The sequence below is a fragment of the Artibeus jamaicensis genome, unplaced genomic scaffold (assembly GCF_021234435.1).
Source record: "Artibeus jamaicensis isolate MK-2021 breed Jamaican fruit bat unplaced genomic scaffold, CSHL_Jam_final scaffold_3307, whole genome shotgun sequence".
Taxonomy (NCBI): domain Eukaryota; kingdom Metazoa; phylum Chordata; class Mammalia; order Chiroptera; family Phyllostomidae; genus Artibeus; species Artibeus jamaicensis.
The window spans coordinates 5,191,094-5,213,885 of record NW_026522040.1 but is presented as its reverse complement, the minus strand read 5'-3'; the positions used below and the strand labels follow the sequence as shown (position 1 = coordinate 5,213,885).

At 41.5% G+C, this 22,792-nt stretch overlaps 1 protein-coding gene across 4 annotated transcripts in view; it reads left to right on the top strand.

Moving 5' to 3' along the window:
• Positions 1–22,792, top strand: part of MKLN1 (muskelin 1) — a 332,925-nt gene that overhangs the window by 129,856 nt on the left and 180,277 nt on the right. The window contains exon 1 of one of the 4 annotated variants that reach the window (XM_053657126.1): positions 14,361–14,401. The exons of the other annotated variants lie outside the window; for them this stretch is intronic. Coding sequence (XP_053513101.1) covers positions 14,376–14,401 — 26 coding nt within the window. The 5' untranslated portion in view covers positions 14,361–14,375. Of the gene's footprint in view, positions 1–14,360; positions 14,402–22,792 lie in introns of those variants that run through there. 4 annotated transcript variants of the gene reach the window in all.

The following is a 22,792-nucleotide window of genomic DNA, read 5'->3' as shown; positions in this document are numbered from 1 at the left end:
TTTTAAAAATGTTTTCAATCAGCACGTCTTTATTTATTGTCCTCAACACCCGGAGGCTACTTGAAGAAGGATTTAATTTTTAAAGTCTAGTAAATAAACAAAAGTTTCCCAATAACGTCTTCAGGCAAGCACCCAAAGACCTCATTTTTGCCACAGTGCTTCCTTGGTTTGCCCAGAAGAGACCATTAGTACTGTGCTCAACAAACTTAGTATGATCTTTTTAAAAATATACTTCCAAACACAAAGTTACTTACTAATTTATTTTTTCTTCTTAATCACCATGTTTGGAGGGGAAGCAAAAGCAAGGCAGGTTTTACATGTGGTATTATTTGACTAGATCCTAAACACAGTAAATCAAATAGGCTGTGTTGGGGGTTACATATAATAAGTAGTTGGGTGACGGTTATTCACTGTTCTCCCAAGAATGTGGAAGTGTTCAGAAGGCACTGGTTAGATAAGCAGAGGCTATCAGGCATGGCTTCAGCTCTGTGGGAATTTATGAGGCTTTAAATTAACTCCAGAATCCCATTGCATGCAATATTCCCTCATGTTGAGTATGTTCTCTGATACCTCCTTTTATCTCAATCCTCTAAGACTCCAGAAATTTACCCTAGTGTTTCTTCCTACTTGATTGTTGGGAAATAGGGTTAGGGTTGTGTTAATCAAGATAGGCTAATTGTTATAACAAATGACTTTAAAATCTCAGCAGTTTGACCCAACAAAATGTACTGTTCTTGTCACAGCCCAAAATGCATAGGTGGGGGTAGAAAGAAGTGCATGGAATGTAGTGGTCCATCTCTGTTCAGTAATTCAGGGATACAGGACCCTTCTCACTTAGACTCTATGTTCCTCCCCTTTCTCAGAATCTTCTCCATTCACCAGTGGGTGGGGAAAGAGTATACTGAGTACTGCACAGGAGGCTTTTTAAAGGCCAGTGTTGGGAACCGTCCTGCCTGGTTTCAGGAGCTGTAACCTCACCGACAGGAGAAAAGGCCCCATGGCTAGGGGACCTTGGGACCATAAGCCACTAAGGAGACAGAACTTATCCTCTTGGCAGGGGTGCAGCCTTTGCCCCCTTTACTTCACCCTGCTTGGCCCCTGAAGGATGGCTGGATAGTCAATGATGGGTAAGATTCCTCAAGGAAGGAACAACCTAAGACAGGCATAATTGTGAAGAGCCCATCAGGGAAAGACTTAGGGGATTATGGAGAAGGAATAAAGGACACTAACCCTGAGCTTCGTCATAGTCTGAGACCTCATTCTATCTGTAAAAAGTCTCCTAATCTCTTGGCTGCCTTGCTTCCCCTGCCTGATTCAGGCCTGAAAAAACGCCAATGAGAGATATAGCCCTGTGTGGGGATAGAGGTTTCCAGGAGCAATCAGACCTGAGGAAAAAATGCATAAAATCCTGTGAAATCTGCTTCGTTAAGAATGCCCTCAATTTAAATATTAAGGGTCCAAACACAAACTAAGTTTGTTTGCCCAGGTTTTATGGCCAATTGGCATCACCCTATCTACCAGACCCTGACTCAAAAGGCCCTCATGATTCCCAAGAATGTTATCTGTAACCTTATCTCATTTCTTTGATCATTACTGATATTGATTGATGAGCTTTACATGCAGGGTATGTATATCTATGCAAACTAAATTCAGTAAAAGCTAACTGAGAAAGAGGCTTGAGGCGCTTCTCCTCTGAGAGATTGGTCAGCCTTTTCTCCCCAAGCAGATCATGTCTTGGTAGATTTATTCTCATCAGGGGCAGCTGGGAGGGCTCTGTAGGACGGAGCTCCCCTACCGGCCAGACCTGGAATTGGCATTCATTACTTCCATCATATCCTAGAGGCCACAACTCAGTCATATGCCTCTGCCTAACTTTAAGAGAGCTAGCAAGTACAGTGTAGTTGTGTGCCCAGCTCACAGGAAAGACAGGTAGCTCCTAGAGGCAGGCCAATAGTTTAGTTCTTGTGTATTATCAAAGATGTACAAAAAAAAATGTATTGTCCTATTTTTCAGGTGACTGAATTCCTAGCCCTACCACTAATGGCTTGGTCAGTTTCTAGAAAAAGCCCATCTGCCAGCATCAGCACCAACCTATTACCACCACAAATCAGTCCACACTGCAAATGTACTTCTTTATGTATAGGACTGTTCAGAGGTTCAAGAGACCCGGATCAAAGCCCATGCAGAGGTTCTGATTAGAAGTTGCCCCTGCACTTGCACAGTGCCTTCTTGTCAGAAGGTCCCCCTGACAAAGTCTGGAAACTAATCCACCCAAAGCCATATGTGATATCTAAATCAAACTTTGTCACATGGGACCTATGAGAAGAATAAATGTGTTACACACATTTCAAGAACTGTCTCGACTTTGGGGACTTCCGCCAAGATGGAGGCATAGGTGGAAACACTTTGCCTTCTCACACAACCAAATCTAAAAACAACAAAATTTTAGCAACAATAAACGCAGTCAAGCCACAGAACAATTTTGAACAATACAGAGTCCAACAACAACGAACCACTCAGCTAGACTGGTAAAGAGGGACGGAGCCAGCAGCGGAGCAGGTCGAGCAAAAAAGATCCCCTGACCCAGGCAGCCAAGGGTAAATCCTAGGTGTGGGGTAGCTATGGGAGGACCCAGTGAAGGTGCAAGGCAGCAGGCTGACTGCGGTCTCACATTTTCCTGCAGTCAAATCAGTGAAGGAGCAAGCAGTGAGACAGACTGGGCAGGCCCCATCGGCAGGAAGGAGCAGAGGGAACTGCTATTGTCCCTCTCTGACCCTGCCCCCACATACAGTGTCACAAACCAGCCACCTGGGTGGCCCCGCCCTGGTGAACACCTAAGGCTCCTCTCTTCATACGTAACTGGTGCAAACGGACCAAAACATGGCTCAAGAAGAACTCAAAGCCCCAGAGCTGATAACTCTAAGTGATGAAGAAATAGCCAACCTATCAGAGGCACAATTCAAAACACTGGTGATCAGGATGCTCACAGAACTGGTTGATTTTAGCCACAAATTAGAGGAACATATGAAGGCTAAACTAATTGAAATGAAGGGAAATGCACAGGAAACCAATAGTGATGAAAAGGGAACTGGGACTCAAATCAACGGAGTGAACCAGAAGAAAGAAAAAAATGACCAAACAGAAAACTATGAAGAAACAAGAATTCAAAAAAATGAGGAGAGGCTAAGGAACCTCCAGGACATCTTTAAATACTCCAACATCCGAATTATAGGGGTACCAGAAGGGGAAGAGGAGCAGTCATGAGTGGAAACCTTGTTTGAACAAATAATAAAGGAGAACTTCCCCATTCTGGCAAAGGCAATAGACGTCCAGGAAATCCAGGAAGCTCAGAGAGTCCCAAAGAAGTTGGACCCAAGAAGGAACACACCAAGGCACATCATAATTACATAAGCCAAGATTAAAATGAAGGAGAGAATCCTAGAAGCAGCAAGGGATCAGAAGACAGTCACCTACAAAGGAGTTCCCATCAGACTGTCAGCGGATTTCTCAAAAGAGACCTTACAGGCAAGAAGGGGCTGGAAAGAAGTATTCCAACTTGTGAAAACCAAAGACCTACAACCAAGATTGCTCTATCCAGCAAAGCTTTCATTTAGAATGGAAGGTCAGATAAAGTGATTCTCAGATAAGATCAAATTCAAGGAGTTCATCATCACCAAGCCCTTATTATATGAAATGTTAAAGGGACTTTCTAAGAAAAAGAAGATAAAAAAGATGAACAGTGAAAGGACAGCAAACTCACAGTTATTAACAACCACACCTAAAACAAAAGCGAACTAAGAGGACAGCTAGATCAGGAGAGAACCATAGAAATGAAGATCACATGGAGGGTTAGCAATAGGGGAGTGGGAGAAGGAAAAGGGGGAGAAGGTACAGAAAATAAGTAGCATAGATGGTAGGTAGAAAATAGATAGGGGGGAGGGTAAGAATAGTAGGGGAAATATAGACTCTAAAGAACTTGAGACACATGTTCATGAACTAAAGAGGGGGGAATGGTGGGGGAGGGGTGTGCAGGGTGGAGGGGGACAGAGGGTGGGAATAGAACAACTGTAATGGCATAATCAATTAAAAAAACATTGTTAAAAAAAAAGAACTGTCTCGATATCTCTTCAAAAACTGAAAACAAGCTTCTGCCTTTTCTCAATCCATGTATTTTTCACAGTTGTCATAGACTCTGTAATTGTCTCCACTCTTGCTTCCTGCTTCTCTCATCAACCAATTTACAAAGGCAATCTCATAGTGCAACCATTTTAGAGACATCCATTTGTCCTCATTAACTCATCGGCTACTATTCCCATTGAGATTTTAGCTTCTCCAATAATGTTTGTTCATGCTCTTGTATAAAGACGATGATGACATGGACTGTACAAGGCAATGATGTGCACTCTGTGCTGTTCTTCAAGTCCTGGTGATGAGTTTTCACTGCCCCATCCACACTTTCCTCCTGTAATCTGCACTCCGCATTTACTATATGGCTCATGTGATTAAAGATGCAGTCTTCATTCATGTACTCATTCACTTCTTTAGCTATGCATTCCTTCTGAACTATTGAGTATCTACTATGTGCCAGACAGTATGCTAGATGCTGGAATGAGGGTGAAGAACACTACATACAAGGTCCCTACCCTCATGGAATATATGGGACAGATATATTTTAAATAAGTAATAATGCAAAATATTAATTACAATTGTAGTAATTGTTATGGGAGGCTTATTTTTTCTAGCATTAAAAAAAAAATTCTCACCCAAGAACATTTTTCATTGCTTTTAGGGAGAAAGGAAGGGAGAGAGCAAGAGAAACACTGACGTGAGAGAGATTAGTTGCCTCATGCAACTAATTGACATCAATTAGTTGCCTTCTCATCCATGCCTGACCAGAGATTGAACCCAAACCCTGGGCATGTGCCCCAACTGAGACTCAAACCCATGATTTTTTGGTCCATGAGACGATGCTCCAACCAATTAAGCCGCACAAGCCAGGGCACTTTTTATCATTTTAGATGACCCTGAATCACTAATAGTTGTTTTTTAAACTGAGACCTTTGTTCCTTTACAAAAACCAGCTTTGTTTCTTTAGGGTAATCATTTATTCTTTCATGTGCCGATAATAGCCATTAATTCATTAAATATCATTGTAAAACTACTGTTTACCAGGCACTATGCTCAGCTTTCCAAATACAAAAATGAAAAGACAAGATTCCTGGTGCAGGGTCATAGTGCAGTTAAGTGGAGTGGCATGCAAACCACACAGTACACTATGATAACTGTCACAGTGGAGAAATGTGTAAAGTGCAGTGAGGGGTAGGAAAGGAGGATGTGAATCTGTCTACATAGGTCAGGGAAGACTGTACAAAGGGAGTAGCACTTGGAGTTGAAGGGCGAAAAAACCTTTGCTCAGTAGACAAGTCAAGAAAGGGTGTGTGATGGCTGGTTGGTCATCAAAGACTTGTGCTTTCTCATTTAATTGTATGAAAATTTTCTGGGAGTGACCTATTAATTTCCAATTCCCTATACATCTAGCCAGGTGACCAATTCTCACTAATGGCATATGAGCAGAAGCGATGTGCATCATTTCTGGGCTGAGTTAAGAAATAGGTGTGCCTTTTCTTCCTTCTTTTTCTCAGCTTTTAGCTCTGGAAGTAAAGGACTGAAGCTTAGAGGATGGCAAAGCTGCAAAATAGGATTCTGGGTAGAAGGTTGTTTGCCACACTGAATTGTTAAATGACTAAGAAATAACCTCCTTTTGTGTTAATCTACTGATATTATGTAGCTTTTTTGTTAAGAAGCAAGTTATACTTTAATTTAATATGAGGCAGTCTAAGCAAAGTGAACAGATATACAAAGGCTTACCGATGTGTTTAGCACAGAGTACATACTCAATAAATACTTGATATTGCAGTAAAGGTATTATGGGCAAGTGTAAATAGTCTAGTATTGCCAGAGTATAAAATACACTATTGGTGGGCATGGGGGGGGGGTGGCTGCATAGTCATGGCGGATCACAGAAAACCTTGAATGCGATGCTGGAGAATTTAGGTTTAATTTTGTGGAAGTAGGGAAGCCAGTGAGGAATACTGAACAGGTAAAGGCATGATCACTGAAATAACAGGATCTCTGAGAACCACACACCAAAGAGCCTGCTTTCACTTTCTGTAAATGTAAGATGATAATCCGAAGACAAAAGACAGGATGTCAGAACCAGAAAACATCAGAGTCTAGTCAAATCTTATTTAACAAGTGAGGAAAGTCAGACCCAGAGAAGCCAAGTACCTCGGCCAAGGTCACCCAGCTAAAATTTGGCAGAGCAGGGGACGAGAAGGCTAGTTTCTTGTTTGCCAGCCCTGTAGCACTGCTCTTTCCATTGCGCCACAGTGCTTCGTAGCAGTGGAGACCAGCTGGTGTGCTGTGTTTTCAGTTCTCTAATGAAGACATTGGGGATTTGGAGGCAGGGTATTTTCCATAGAAGGCTGTCTTCTCTGTAATTCCTCATCTGGCTTGAACCACTACTTTGGAACGGGTCCATTTTTCAGCATCAGATTTCCCTGGGGGACAACTGGGAATGTGCTTAGTGACCTGTGGGGTGCCCTTGTACTTTCTGAGCTTTTGTTGGGAAGATGAGAAGAAAGTAGCAGTGATTTGAGCTCCTGAAAATGCTGCCTGGTCCCTTAGCATCTGGGGAGTTGTTAGCTCTCTCAGTGACTGTGGTTCAGCCCTCCAGCTGATTGTCTTCAGGGGTCAGATCAAAACATCTCCAGCTTGCCTATTTAAAGGGTCAGCCCCTTATGGTTGGCATTTTGATATCATTTTCTGTTCATCATTTCCCTACTTCTGGTTTTTATATATTGTTAAGCTGATTCATTATTATGATTATTATTTTTTTCCATGTGCTACCCAAGGCCTCATGACATGCATTTGTTTTTTAATAGCAAAGTGGGGGTGAAGGGACAGCTATGCTGAGGCCAGTCTCAGGGAAACATGACATGTGGTCTGACTTAAGAAGGACAGGATATCACTGAATTAATTTACAACTGGGGAAGCCAGAGTACAAGTTGGGGAGCAAGGGAGGTCATTTGTTCAAAGTCTATAAGAAGTTGGTGACAAAGATATTTCTTGATGTTTTTGGCCTAGAGTTTTATACCCTGCTCCTTGTCCTTTGGTTGTATCATCTTTGCCTCCCTTGCATGTTGCTCGATTGATAGGTCAGGTGGTTAGGATGAAGTATTACTGAAGATGAGGTTGCTACCTTAGTCCCTAAGGAGTGCCGTGCTGGCACCCGAAGACAATATCTGATGTAAAGTGCTTGGTCATTGAAGTCAGAGAGACATCTGCCACTCACTTGTTGTGAGAGCCCTCGTAATTTTCTTAACCTCTCTGAGCACCAGTTTCCTTTCATGTAAAGTGAGAAAATACTGTGAACTACTGGGGGTTGCTGTGGGGATTCAATAAACTAACATATGTTAAGCTGCTCTCTTTATGCTGGGCACATGCTTGGCTCTTAACAGAGGCTTTTCAGGTCCCTGAGAAGTTTCCAGGAATAGCATTCTTTTCTCCAGTCCCCATTTTGGGATTCAGATCAAGATGAGAAGTGAGACAAGAGAGTGGACAGATGGAGACCAAATTATTTTTGACTGTTGTTTATCGTGGGATAGAGCGGGATACTAAGTACTAAATGAGTTTCAGAATTAGGTAGACTTACTCATCCAGTCACAAGTAACATTTGACCAGGACAGGCCTTCTCATTCTGGGGATGAGTGTTGGGACAGGAGGGGACGCTGCCCCCAGAGGAACAGAGCATTTTCACTACAGCAGGCAGATACCTAAGAGGAACTAAACTGAGCATGCCCTGTGTAGGCTTCACCATTCCCCAATCAGATGAAGCCCTTTCTCTCAAGGAGGAGGAACAAGAAACTAGACAGAGCGCCAGAAGTGTCAAACCGCCACAGGGAAGGAAACTTCAGACGCATTACTCTCAATATTTCCTTCTCTTGTCTTCGTCCTATCATCTTGTGCTTGTCACTTTTCGGAGAATCTAATCAATCGTGTGCCACTGTGGGTAGCCTCAGCATACAAAAATTTCGAAGAAAGGTGTGAGAGAGGGAGAGAGAGGTTGGGTCGAGTCATTGGTAGAGAAAGAGGGGTGGGCAGCTGACTCCAGAAAGAAAAGCCTAAGTTCAGAATCAGGGGTTAGAGGTCTGCAGGGAGGATCAGTGCTCAGAGGCCTGTTCTGGAAAGGAGGGCAGTGCAGGTGCATAGTGAGATTTCCAGGCATTGGGGCAACATCCAGTGGCTCAATCCCCAGAGGGCAGGTGGGCAGCAGGCTTCCAGCAGCACTCAGATCTGACCTATGAGTCCCAGAACTTTGACTCCTGGAGATAGCTCTGAATACTAGCATCGGGTTATATACCCTCTGCCCAATTTTTAATCTTTAAAATATAGGCATATTTTATGATTATAAAAATAATACACACTCACTTTGGAAAATTCAGAAGTGTAGAGAGATATAAAGAAAAAACAAAATAACCCATAATGTTAATGTTGACTATATTGCTATTCATCTTTCTCCAATGCATATCATCATACAGATAAAGTGATTCTCTCTATACATATTAAATTTACATGCTGATTTTTTACTTGATATTATACAGGGGTGACCAAAAGTAGGTTACAGTTGTGAGTATGTGACACAGAGTTTATTCTTGTATTATTCATCATTGTATTATTTATCTGTATTACAACTTATAAACCTACTTTTGCCATATTATAATCACTTCTCCATGTTATTAAAAGTTCTCAGTAATTGAACATAATTTTAAATGACATTTCCTAATTTTTATGCACATTTGGATCAATCTCTACCAATTCACCTTCTTTTGAGTTGGTGAACAGGGCATTCTGAAAGGCCAGGGCTCTCCAGGGCCTGCCTGTGGTAACTACTGCACAGCACTTGATCTTCTGGAGAGTTCTCACATTTCTAACAGTTGATGACACAAGTGGTCAAAAGATACCACCCTGAAAAATGCAATCATTCGAAGCATAGGCCTTTCTTAACATGATGTCATTCTTACATATTGAAAAGAACCACTGTATTATTTGCTAGAGCTGCCATAACAAAAAATACCACAGACTGCATTGATTTATTTTCTCACAGTGCTGTAAGCTTGTCCATAGTTTATCTGGGTTGGCTTTTCATTATTGAGTTACAATAGGTTTTCATATGTTCCGAATATAAGTTTCTTGTCAAATATACTTTTGACAAAGGTTTTCTCTCATTCTGTGGGTAGTCTTTTTTAACTTTTTTTTTTAGAGGGGAGGAGGGAGAGAGAAAGAGAAGGAGTAGAAACTTCAATGTGAGAAACACTGATCAGTTGCCTCTCATACATGCCCAACTGGGGACCAACTCACAACCTGGGTATTTGCCCTGACTGGGAATCAAACTGGTGACCTTTTGCTGTGTGGAATAACGCCAAACTGACTGAGCCACACTGGCCAGGGCTTTTTACTTTCTTGATGGTGTTCTGTGAGCATAAAAGGTTTTAATTTTGAAGTCCAGTTTATTCATTTTTTTCTTTTGTCAGTTCTGCTTTTGGTGACCTATCTTAAGAAACCATTGCCAGATTCAAGCTCATAAAGATTTACTCCTACTGGCTGGTGTAGCTCAGTGGATTGAGCGCGGGCCTGCGAACCAGACGATCGCAGTTTGATTCCCAGTCAGGGCACATTCGTGGGTTGCAGGCCAGTTCCCAGCAGGGGCCAGTTCCCAGCAGGGGATGCACCAGAAGCAACCATACATTGATATTTCTCTCCCTCTCTCCTTCCCTTCCCCTCTAAAGATAAATAAATAAAATCTTTAAAAAAAAAGATTTACTCCTGTGTTTTCTCCTGGGAGTTTTATCATTTTAATTCTTACATTTAGGTCTATGATCTGTTTTGAATTAATTTATTTGTACAGTATGAGGTATAGTCTAACATTCTTTTGCATGTGGATATCCAATTGTCCCAGCACCATTTATTGAAAAAATTAGGCCCTGGCCAGGTAGCTCAGTTGGCTAGAGTATCGTCCTGATACACCAAGGCTGCAGGTTTGATCCCCAGTAAGGGCTCATATAAGAATCAACTAATAAAAAAAAAAGAATCAACTAATGAATGCATAAATAAGTGGAAGAACAAATCAATGTCTCTCTTGCTCTCAAATCAATAAATAAAAAAAGAAAAACCTACTCTTTCTCTATTGAATTGTCTTGGCACCTTTGTCAAAAGAAACACTTGACCGTAAATGTGAGGGTTTATTTTTGGACACTCAATTTTATTACATTGATCTATATGTGTATACTTATGCCTATGTTTTTATTATTGTACCTTTCTTATAGGTTTAGAAATCAGCAAATACGTATCTTCCAGCTTTGCTTTTCCTCTTCAAGAGTATTTTGGCTATTCTGGGTTACACTTCCCTATCAATTACAGGATCACCTTGCCAATTTCTGCCAAACAAACACACACACACACACACACACACACACACACCCCAAAACCTGGGATCTGAATAGGGATAGCATTGAATTTAATTTTAATTATCAGATTGTTCATTGCTAGTATAGAAATACAATTGACTTTTGTATATTGACCTTGTACCCTGTCATGCTTATTCTGATCAAGTCATTGTGTTAGCTACTATAGAAAACACAAAGGTGAACAAGATATGGTCCCTGTCCTGAATAAGCTAATAGCCTAATCCAAGATATAAGACATAAATCTATTGGGTAAGTAATAGCCCATTATATCAATGTGAAGGGTAGTACAGAATTTCCAAGTGAACTCATAGACAATCAGAGCTCTAGCAGAGTTTAGGGGATGGAGAGACATTCAGGGTTGGACAGGTAGGGAAAAATAGAGTTGGAAGGATTTGAAAGCTCACTCTGTCCCTCCCTTTCTTCCTTCCTCCTCCCTTTCCTCCTTTAGTTTTCTTGCTTCTTTTTCATCCCACTCTTTGAAAACATTAATAAAATATAACCATGGTTGTTAGTAGTGGTGTTAGACTTTGGTCCTTGAGCTCAGCTGAGAAAGAATTCAGGGCCAAGAACTCTAGTGAAAGGGAGTCTGTGTAGAAAGTCACAGAGGTAGGAGTGAGCCAGCTGGGCTGCGTGGACTCAAGAAACTAGTTACAGAGCAAAAGAAGGGCCCTTGGCTCTTATGAGAAAGTCAACAAAGATATGCACCTGAAAGGGGGGTGTGGGCGTGTTCTAGAGAGAGAGAGTGTGTGTGTGTGTGTGTGTGCACTGGGTCCTTCCTCTTAAGGGTTTTTGTCTGTTTTCCAAAGGTGTGGATTTCAGCAGAGGTTTTAGGGGAGGGTCTCAATAGAATATTCATTAGCTCTGTGGGCGTGTCATTTTAGGTCCTGGTCTCTACTGATTGGTTGATGCTAGTATAGGGGTCAACAGTCATTGCATCTGGTCCTGTTGTCAGCCAGGGCATTACTTCATCTGGTTTTGCTGCTTTTCTGGGCCTGGAGCTGAAACACAACTGTGGCCTAGGTATGATCTCTAGTTTGACCAAAGCTCTGTCTCTGTGGTCAACATGCCCAAGGCTTTGTTCCTAAGGTGATTGGATGTGGGCCAGAAACTCACTGTCCTGAGGGGTTAATGATTAAGAGAGTGGTATGCAGGGGAGAAGGCAGACAACACAGGGTGCTGGATGGGGCTGGTTTCAATCCGCTAACTGTCTGAGCTTCCCCATTCCACCCGCCAATGAATTTCCCTAACTACTTACTATCCTGCCTCATGGTTAGTTATCCTTATTTCTCAAACCAGGCTGATCATCAGAATCTCTAGTCAAGCTTATTAAAAATATAGATTCCTGGTTTTCACCTCAGAACTATTGTATCATATTCTCAGAGGCAGGGGCATAGACAACAGCATTGAAATTTTTATCAGTTGATTCTGATTTTCAGCTACATTTGGGACTCTCTGATTATTATAATAATGGTATCCAGATGTGGACTAATCCCTAGCTTCATTCCATTGCACCTCTGAGTCTATTGAGGATGCTCACAAATCCAGAAGGTCAGAAGCACACCTAAGTAGGAGAGTGTGCGTGAATCTGCACAGCAACTCCTCTGTTAATGGAAAACCACTAAAGGTGCATACATTATTGAGAGGGCTGAGGAGTGCCATGTGGGTTTATGGGGGTGGCTTATCCCTAAAAACAAACTTTTATTTTCAGTATTTGGTGACATATCTTAAGAAACCATTGCCAAATTCAAGGTGATATTTACTTTTGTGTAAATACCTCAGAGTTACTGGTGAGACATATATCCACCATCCGAATTTCATAAATTATAACAGCTTGACATATGTACTTAAGAGTTTTTTTTCAAAGATTTTATTTATTTATCTTTAGAGAGGAAGGGAAGGAAAGAGGGAGAGAAATACCAATGTTTAGTTGCCTCTTGTGTGTCCCCTGTTAGGAACTGGCCTGCAACCCAGGCATGTGCCCTGACTGGGGATCAAACTGAGATCCTTTGGTTCACAGGCCCACACTCAATCCACTGAGCTATACTAGCCAGGATGAGTTTTTTAATCTTTAGTATATTTTTCCATTACCATTTAGTCCCTTTATGCTCCCCACCCCTAGCAATTTTTTAAAAATAAATAAAATGTTCTAGTAAAAGAGAAGGCCCTTTCATCCCATCTCTACCAAAAGGTAACCAATCTCTTAAAGAAGGTGGGAATCCTCACATGTTTTATATTTTTACTACACGATATATATGTTTTGGGTGTTTAAAGATGTTTACAAATAGTGTACATATTTTCTGAAAGTTGCATTTTTTCAACATCATGTTTTTGAAATTTAGCCATGTTACTTGTACAGCTAGTCCTTTCTTTACAACTGAGTAATATTATACTGTATAGCACTGTGATACAGCCCTATGCTATAAATGTTCTAGAATTTATTCTGTGGATGGATATTTATGCTCGATTTTTTGCTGTTTCAAATCATGATGTAATCAATGTCCTTGTAAACACCTCACTGGGCACATGTGTGGGAGTTCTTCTAGAATATGTCTGGAAAGGAAATTTCTAGGGTATAGAATATACACATTCGCAACTTCTCTAGATTGCTGCCTAGATTACTCTCCATGGTAGGTGAACTAATTTTTACTCTCATCAGTGATATATGTGAATTTCTCTTTCACACATTCTAAACAACACTGTGGAGTTTTTAAAAAATATACATGTCTGGGACCTATTTTCAGATTCTGGTAGGGTAGCTCTGCAGTGTGGTTTGAAGTAGGCCACAGGTGACATAGAAATACAAATGTCATCGAGAGTTTCTGCTCCCTGTATGCATGTATGTATACACAATGTAATATAGTGAGAGGTGAATTGCCACAGTGAGAGCCCTCTGTCACTTTGTTGGTAACATCTGTGTCGGCCGCATTTAGATCCTTGAGGAAAGGGTAGAGAAGTGCCACTGTCCACCTTACCTTGCAGATGCATTATGCATCAAACAAGGGTCTGTGATTTACAGTCCACCGGGTGGACTCACCTTTGCCAGCTAAGGTGACAGGTGGGAGTCACTTTCTGGAAGCTGTCTTGACTCTTACTAGGTGTATGGCTGGGTGTCAGTTGTCACGGCTTGTGTACGTGCCATCGTTTAGGGCAGAGTGCGTGTCAGTGATGTCTGCCAGCCTGCTGGGTGGTGTCACTGTGTGGAGCATTTGTGGCTTTTTCAAAGCCCTGAGGAATCTGAGAAGCAAGTGAGGGAATGATGCATGAAAACAAAAGGCAATGGAAAGAGTGACCAGCCAGCAGGCTCCAGCAGGCTAGAACGCTCTGTCCTTGTTATTACTGCTTCATGAAAATGCCGCTGGCTTCCTGGCAAGGTCTGGAAGGTAGAGGCTTCTTAAGAAAACAAGGACAAGTGATCTGTACTTTGAGGCTGGAATCTGGTTTCTCAGCTTCCCCGTTTTCCAGTGGAAGCTGCAGGGTGAGGTTGGGGAACCCTCTGCCCCTTGGTGGGTTTAGGTCAGTCTCTCCCTCTCCCCTGGCTGCTTTCCCAAGAGTTTTCTCCTCCCACTCAAAAGCAGCACAGCTCTGGTCTCAGAGTCCTAAAAGGCTGCCGGGGGAGAGAAGTTGGGCGGTGCCCCTGAAAGAGCTGTTCCCCAAGGAGTGATCTGAAGGTCAGCCTCTGGGAGGCAAAAGGGCTTCAGCCATTATTCCCATTCAAAGGGTTTTGCCACAAAGACGAGTCTCTTGGTTTGGGAAGAGACCAAGGGGTGCTCTTGTTCCTGGCCCTCTTTCCTCTGAGCTACTCATGCCCTGCTACCACACACTCTCACATGACAGCCCACCTAAGCTTTCATGATTGAGGCAGAAGCTCAGGAAAGGTAAGAGTGTTTATTAACTCTATTGCATGGCTATTTAAACTTGTCATTATTGGGCTTGTAAGAGGTCGACCTCTACTTTTCCTCCTGATAATCTCCTTCCTTTGTTGCAAATCTAGATGCAAAGTAGGGAAGCAGTCTGCATTCTCTTCCTTTCTCACTATCCACTAGCTATGAGGATGATGAATAAAAATAGGGCTGGATACAATAGGGCTGAGCTGAGGGTGTGGTTTGCTTGGCAACAGCTCAGGCGAAGTTATTTCTCTTGGTTCCCAGCGCTCTTGACTTCTTCTGTGCCTGACAAAGTCCTAAAAAACTAGCTCGAGTGTGACTTTTTTCTTTTTGGTAAAACTCCCATCCATAGGGTTAATCACTCCCTTCTTTTTGGTCCCATAGTATTTTGCTCTTATAAAATGCATTCATCATATTGTGTCATAATTACTTGGGATCATGCCTTATTTTTGTGTGTGTGTATTTTCCAGCATTTATTGACTGTACTTTAACATAATAGTCCTTTTGTAAATATTTATTGGATGAATCAAAGTTCCTGAGTGAATATTCAGGTCTTGTATTTTCTTAACGATCCCCTGCCTTTTCCATGGGGTGACTACGAGCAGTTTCAGCTCCACATGAAATGGAGGACACACTGCCACGAACTGTAATTTTTTCCCGAGAAACTGCTGCTGCAGGAGTAGGTATTACAGATACATCATTTTGTTACAGGTACAGAAATTGTTTCCTGGAAACACTGCCATTATTACCTCTGAAAGGCAAGTCAGTAGAAATTGTTATTTTCCATTTACAGATGGACAAATGGAAGCTTTCTTTCTCATTTACCAATTACAGAATATCCACTCTGTTCAAAGTACTGTGCTAGAATTTTCACGGTCTACAAAGATATATAAATATAAGACAAGGTTCTTGTTCTCGAGAAGGGTGTTGTAATCTGGTTAGGGTGAAAAGATATTTGCATGCAAAAGTAACTATAACCTGGGAGCATTTAACTTGAATCATACGAATTGTCCAAAAAGAAGTACTAGAGGGAATAGAGAAGGTAGGCAAAAGAATGTCCAGCCAAAGTGATCGGGGACATTGTTGTGGTCAACATGGCATTCGAGCTGAATAGATTCTGTGCTGGTAATTCTCCATTTGGCTGGTCCCTGCGTTAGTTTCCTGTGACTGCCGTAACAAATTACCAAACACTGGGTGGCTTAAAACAACAGAATTTTATTTTCTCACTGCTCTGGAGGCCAAAAGTCCGAGATCAAGGTTTTGGCAGGGCCACACTCCCTTCAAAGGTTCTGGGGCAAAGTCTGTTGCTCACCTCTTCCAGCTTCTGATGGCTCCAGGCTTGCCTTGGCTTATGGCCACTTCACTCAAGTTTCTGATTCTGTGGTCACAATGCCTCCTCCTTTCCTTTTTGAAAACTTCCCCTGCTTCTCTTTCATTAAGATACATATGGTTGTATTTTGGGCCCACCAAAATAAAGAAGGATAAGCTCTTCTACTCAGGATCCTAAACTTAAGTGCATCTTTACTATATAAGGCATTAGGGCACAGACATATTTTTTTGAAGAGGCCACTAGTTAGCCCATGACAGCCCCCCTTATCCTTCTCTGCCCCGCTCTGTGCCTCATGAGGTTGTTACCCACAAATGACGTCACCTGGGCTCTACTGCCTTCTATCTTACTGTAGGGTTTGGCCAGTGGGAGGTATCAGCAAGTATCAGAGCTTATGAGGAAAAAGATTGATATACTTCTTTCCTCCCAGCACTGTGATTCTGGCAGCAGGTATGTGCCTTTATGACTCTAGCCTTTCCTTGACTCCTATCACACCATTTCTTTCCCTTGTCTCTTCAGCTCTGGGCTAGTCCCAGAATGCTCAGTGCCTCAATACTCCTCCTACCTTCCCGTAACCCTGCTTACATCCTTGTAAATAGTGTCTTCAAGTATTTTCAAAACTCCGGCTGAGTTGCCTTTAGTTTTCTACTATGATCTTGACTGATATAGATACTGGGAGGCAAAAATTTAATTTCCAGAACAGAGATAGACTCGGGTTGCCTCAATATAAGTTTATGTTATGACCAGTGGGAACTGGATGGTTCAGCACACAACCATAGCAGCTGGGTTACCTTGTGGGTTCTTCAGCATTTAATATCTTTTGCTTTGTACTCTGTCTGCTATTATTATGCATCTGCTGCCCTTGCTACTAAATACTTTCTAGTCCTTTCTCTATCTTACAGCTTCTATTGCTTCACGGTTGCTGCTGCTACATGATTGTACAGTTCCTTTCCTCTGTGTATCTTTTAGCTTCTCCCTAGTCACTAACCTCTCTGTACTTCATTTTAACTCCCCTAAAGGACCCGACTAGTTTGGCTGTTCACCATCAAATGCAGGTTGCTATTAGGCAGAGCTTCTTTGATAAGCCATCACATCAGCATAGATAAGTTTATTGCCCTAGGTTAGGCTCCAGCTCCTGTACTAAATGGTTTTGTTTGGAATGGGAGAATAAATTGATACATAATTTGGTGTCCTGTCTATTAAAAATCACCAGGAGGTGGTTATGGATGTAAGAGGCATTCTGATACTTCCCAAAAAGGGTGGCGTACCAAAACCCACAAATACATCTGTTGTCCAGTTCAATAGCAGAGGCATGGTGGTCTTAGAAAAGTGCAACACACCTTTGGGAAAAGCAAAGAGCACAGAATAGCTGGTGGAGTAATTCACAGAGAGAAACACTATAGTTGGTAGTAAAGCTGGAAATGTAGGTCACAATGTTTGTAGAGGGCCTTCAGTTAAGATTAGTTTTAGAAGGAACTTTAAACATTATTCTATGGGCAGTGAGAAGTTACTGCAGGTTTTAGAAACATGGGAGCAAAATAAAATCAGCTTCTAGAATTATTTATCTTATGGTAATGGCATTCAAATTAGATCATAAGTAGGAGAATGTGAGAACAGAAAGACAAATTAGGAAGGTGTTCAATAGTCCAAGCGAGAATACAGGGGACTCAAACCCAGGCAAGACTGGAAAGGAAAGGAAGAGCTAGCTGCAAGATACTCCAGGCATGAGTACACTTAGGCTTGATGCTAGTTTTTAGCTACTGGTTCAGAATCTTTGTACCACCTTGGATCCTTTCAATTATTTTAATTTCCTTTTTAAATAAACAGCACCTTTTAGGAGAAATACATGAATTCTATTAGATATACTGATAAAAAAATGACAATATTATCAGCTACTGCTTTATCTTAGAAGCTCGGCTTTGAAGCAAGAAAATTTAGGAAATTGTGGTACCATTGAGAGTAATTGAGTCTGGATATCTTAGCCTATGTTTTTAAGAAAAATAGAACTCAAACCAATAGTTAACGCTAGTGGTTTATTTAGGAGATGCAATCCCAGGGCAGTCAGAATGAGACAAATAGTGAGGAGAGACAGAAAAAGATGAGAAGTAATGCAAGATGATGCTTGGACAATCTGCAGAAATAGTAGGTATGCCTGCATGTCCATGCAGAATTTCTCCAGACATGCTATAGGGCAAAAACATGCTCAGGTAAGTTCTTGGGAGGGAGAAAGGAAAAGGAATTCACCTTTGTGGTTCCCTCCCATCTCCTATTTCCCTCTGATCAAAATATACCACACTGGGAGTTACTTTCCTCATACTTCTGGGGTACGTCATATTTTTCCCATCGTTAGTCACTCAGCAAGCCACAGCCAACACTCTATGGTATGGCCTTTCATCATGGTTGGGAGTAGAGATGAATTCATGGCATGTAGTTGGTGAGCCTGATTGCTCAGTGGCAAAGGGGAGGACCAGGCAGGGTAAGTGGCAGATAAAGTAACAGGACTACGTGGGCCCAAACAAAGCAAATGAGCTGCAGTGGTGGCTGAAACAGAATAAGGAACTGAGGATTTGAGAAATGATGACAAGAAATCTGATGAGGCACCTAAGATGTGTCTGATAAATTGAAAGGTACAAAAAAGGTAAGGCTGAAACTTGTACTTACATCCAAGAGGCAGCTGGAAATTCAGAACTGGAACCACCTCCAGAGAGTCAGTGTTTTTGAAAGTTACAGCAGGAATAACCATAGAGAATTATATTCCCAGACCACGTAGAAAAATGAGTAGGACCATGCACTATGGAGACAGGTCCTACTCATTTTTCTATGTGATCTGGCAATATAATTCTCTGTGGTGCTGTGCTTGAGTCACGGCTGTATATGATCCTGGGCAGTTTAATACGTAATCTCTTTAAACCTTAGTGTACTATATAGCTCATGCTTGTAAAGCATTTGGCATGATGCTATACATACAGTAAATGCTAAGTAAATCGTGGCTATTACTATGATCAGTGATGTTATTCATGGATAACTGTGGTCTTCTCAATGCTTTCTCTTCTCCAGACTGACTCTGCCTGTGCTGCTCCTAAATGCTCGTTGAGCAGAATGGATGGCTTGAGCCAGAGTCCTTTAGGTACTGTCAAAGGCAGTTGCTTCTGGATCACTCTGCACTTGAGGTCATGGAGTCCAGTGAAGGTGGGTGGCCCACTATAAGGTGCTGGCATGTTAGGCCCCAAGGAGGCAGCAGCACTGACCCATCACCTTCGGTATATAGCTAGGACATATCTGAAGTAGTCCCCTTGCCCCTGTATACTTTTTTCCCCTTCAAAGAAGGAAAATGAAGTTTTTTGGTCAATACTTTGCCCCCTGCAAAAAGCACAGCCAAGTATATAAGTATTACTAGATCCACACAATAAATAGGTTTTTTAAGACTTTAAAAACAGAAGGGATTACCCTTATACAAGTGGCATCTGATGGGATATCATCTCTGAATTATACATAGCAAACTTTCTTTGTTCCCATACATTGATATCCTTTTGAATTCATGTAAGTGTATTAAATGACAAGAGTAATCCATACCTAAGTATATAGATGCTTTGGAAATTTCTGGAACAACAAAAACCAACCCACATCACTCAGAATAAAAACCCAAATCCTCAGAATTAAAAACTCAATGGCCTTTAATGACCTACGGGATCTGGACCCCCGTTCTCAGACCTCATCTCTGACTATGAGGAGGCAGTACAGCAACTTCGGTGCTTGAAAGCACCAGAAGTCTCTAGAGACAGACTACCTGAGCTCCAGTCCCAGCTCTGTAACTTGATAGCCATGTGATTCGAAGGAAGTTTTGTAACCTCCCTGTGCCTCAGTTTCCTCATCGAGAAAAGAGAAAAACAGCATCCCTTTCACCTAGTTATTAGGAGGCTTAGTTAACATTGTTAAGTGCTTGGGACAGTGCTGCTAGTGAGTGCTATTTTGTTTTCAAACACAAGGGCAAGTTTACTTAGAAAGTCACAGAGGTAGAGCTGCGGGGAAGGGGGCGGGGGGAGAGAGAAAGCCCAAATGTGCGTGTGCACCTGCTAGTGAGAGCTATTTAAGTGTTTGGTAGATAAATAAAATACTTCCCTTAATTCATTGCGCTCCAGCCACACTATTCTCCTTGCTGTGCCACCAGCAGGCAAGCGCACTCCTGCCCAAGGGCTTTTTATTTGTTGTTCTCCCAGAGGGCCACATGTCCAATTTCCTCATTGCCTTCAAGTCTGCTCAAATGTCACCTTTTAAATGATGACAACCCTATTTAAAACTGCAGTACCCTCCTCTATACCCCTTCTTCGTTTATTTTTCTCATTAGCACTTACCTACATTTAAGACTCTATATAATTCACGGATTTATTCATTTTTCACCTGTCTTCCCCCAACCGAAAAGTACATGAGGGCAGAAATATTTGTCTTACTCTCTGATGTATCCCAAGTGCCTGGAACATTGCATGGGACATAGTAGGTACTTAATGCTATTTGTGGAAGGAATGATTGCACAGTTTTCAACAAACTTGACCTATTTTGAAGGTAGATATGTAAATGAATTTCCTAATGTGTGTGTAAATTGTCAAAGATCTCCTCAAGCCCTGGCTGGTGTAGCTCAGTGGATTGAGCGCAGGCCTGCGAACCAGAGGATCGCGGTTCAATTCCCAGTCAGGGCACATGCCTGGGTTGCAAGCCAGTTCCTTGCAGGCCAGTTCCCAGCAGGGGATGCACAAGAGGCAACCATACATTGATGTTTCTCTCCCTCTCTCCTTCCCTTCCCTTCTAAAGATAAATAAATAAATTTTTTTTAAAAAAAAGATCTCCCCAATAGTTCTTCTTTTAAGTTGAATAGATATGATCTCCTTCCCACAGTATTGTTTATTTTAGGAAATTGATTATCAAAGTGATTTTTTCAAAAGATATTTAAAGATGAACTTTAGCTGAAACTTAGGTCAAACTGTCTTTTAATTCCTAATGAGCATATTCTGAATTAATGAGATTGATCAACTCCAGACTAATTGCTAGTGCATTCTGTGGCACTGTCATTTATCCACATGACCTAGAAGTCATGGCCTGTCATCAGGCTATGGAAGGAAGAGAACTAATGAACACCTACTCTATCTAGGTTAGGCAAGCTGCTGGGCTCAAACCCGTGAGGCAAATACAATAAACCAAGGCCCAAATCCATACCTAAGATGTGACAGAGGTAGGATTCAAACCTTTGGTTTGCAAAATCCATGTGGGTAGTTACTATGACAATTAAAATAACATGTAAAGCAGAGAATACTCAATTAATAGCAGCGTTTCATTTTTTATGGCCATGCTTTAAGGAATGATAATGAGATTTTTCCCCCATGGGAAACAATCACACTGCCTCCCCAGGGAGAAAGTTATGAACCCCTAGTTATCTGGACAGCAGAAGTAAGTCCAATGGGGTAAGGCAGCAATGGTTACATTTTAAAAAGAAGAATTTTAAATTTAATAAAAATTTAAATACTTACACTTTTATTTATGAAGAGTTGACTTTATGGGCCCTTACTAGCCACATTTGAGACAATTTGACCACTAAAATTTTGTTTGTATGGTTATACGAAAATGATGGTTGATACAATATTGGATAAAACATTATACAATGGTTGTATAAAAGTGATAAAAGGCAAAAGCCAAACATTCAAAGTGATTTAAAAAGTGGGACCAGTGGAGTTAGTGAGGGAGGAAAGAAGAGATGAGGGAGAAATAGGAAAACACAACCTTCTTTACAGAAGAATGCCAGCTAATAAATATTGAAGAAACAGTGAGGCCTAAGGAAACCACCATTGTGTAATTCCCAATGTTAGTAACTGAGTTGATCAAGGACAATCAATGGATGATAAAGCCCTTGGGTAAAGGGCTGATGGGTGTTATGGGTTAAATTATGTTTCCATAAAAAGGTAAGTTGAAATCCTAACCCCCAAGACCCCAGAATGTGATCTTATTTGGAGAAAGGGTTGTTCAAGATATAATTAGTGAAGTTGAGGCATAATCCAGTAGGATGGGACCCTAATCCTAGATGACTGGTGTTCTTATAAGAAAATGGTCATGTGAGGAGAGGGACACAGGGGGATGTCATGTGAAGGTGGAGGCTGAATAGAAGTGCTGCCGAGGCAGCCAGGGAATGTCTGGGGCAAGAAGCTGGGAGAGCCGGGGCAGGATTCTCCCTAAGGTTTCAGATGGAGCCCTGCCGACACGTTGTTTACATCCTTCTAGCCTCTAGAACTGTGATACAATAAATTTATGCTGATTTAAGCCACCCAATTTGTGAATTTGTAATCTAGGCAGCAATGTAGAGAAGTTGAGAATGTGTATATTCTATTCCCTAGAAATTTCCTTTCCAGATATATTTTGGAAGAACTCCCACACATGTGCTTAATGAGGTGTTTACAAGTACATTGATTACATCATGATTTGAAACACAAAAAAACTAGCATAAATATCCATCCACAGAATAAATTCTTGTTATAGCAACCCTAGGAAAGTAACAGTGATGAACAAGAAAGAACCATGTATTGAAGTATCTACTCACAGATATGAAAGAAAGAACTTTCCAAAGGAGAGCTTTGTCAGTTACTATTTAATCAAATATCAAACTTAACATCATTAACAGTGAGAAAAACTGAAATTATATACCTCTGGATCTGATCCACTGAGACGTACAATATCACTTTGATAGACAGATTGCAACAAGCCCCAATTCTTTCTCTCCCTCATTCACACACCTTGCAATGACTTTGCAACAACCCCCTTCAAAAACTACAGTTTGGCCCTGTCTGGTGTAGCTCAGTGGACTGAGCATGGGCCTGTGAAGCAAAGGGTTGCTGGTTTGATTCCCAGTCAGGGCACATGCCTGGGTTTCAGGCTAGGTCCCCAGTAGGGGACACATGAGGGGCAACAACACATTGATGTTTCGCTCCCACTCTTTCTCCTTTCCTTCCCCTCTCTCTAAAAAAATAAATAAAATATAAAAAAAGAAAAAGGAACTACAGTTTATTTCTCCACCA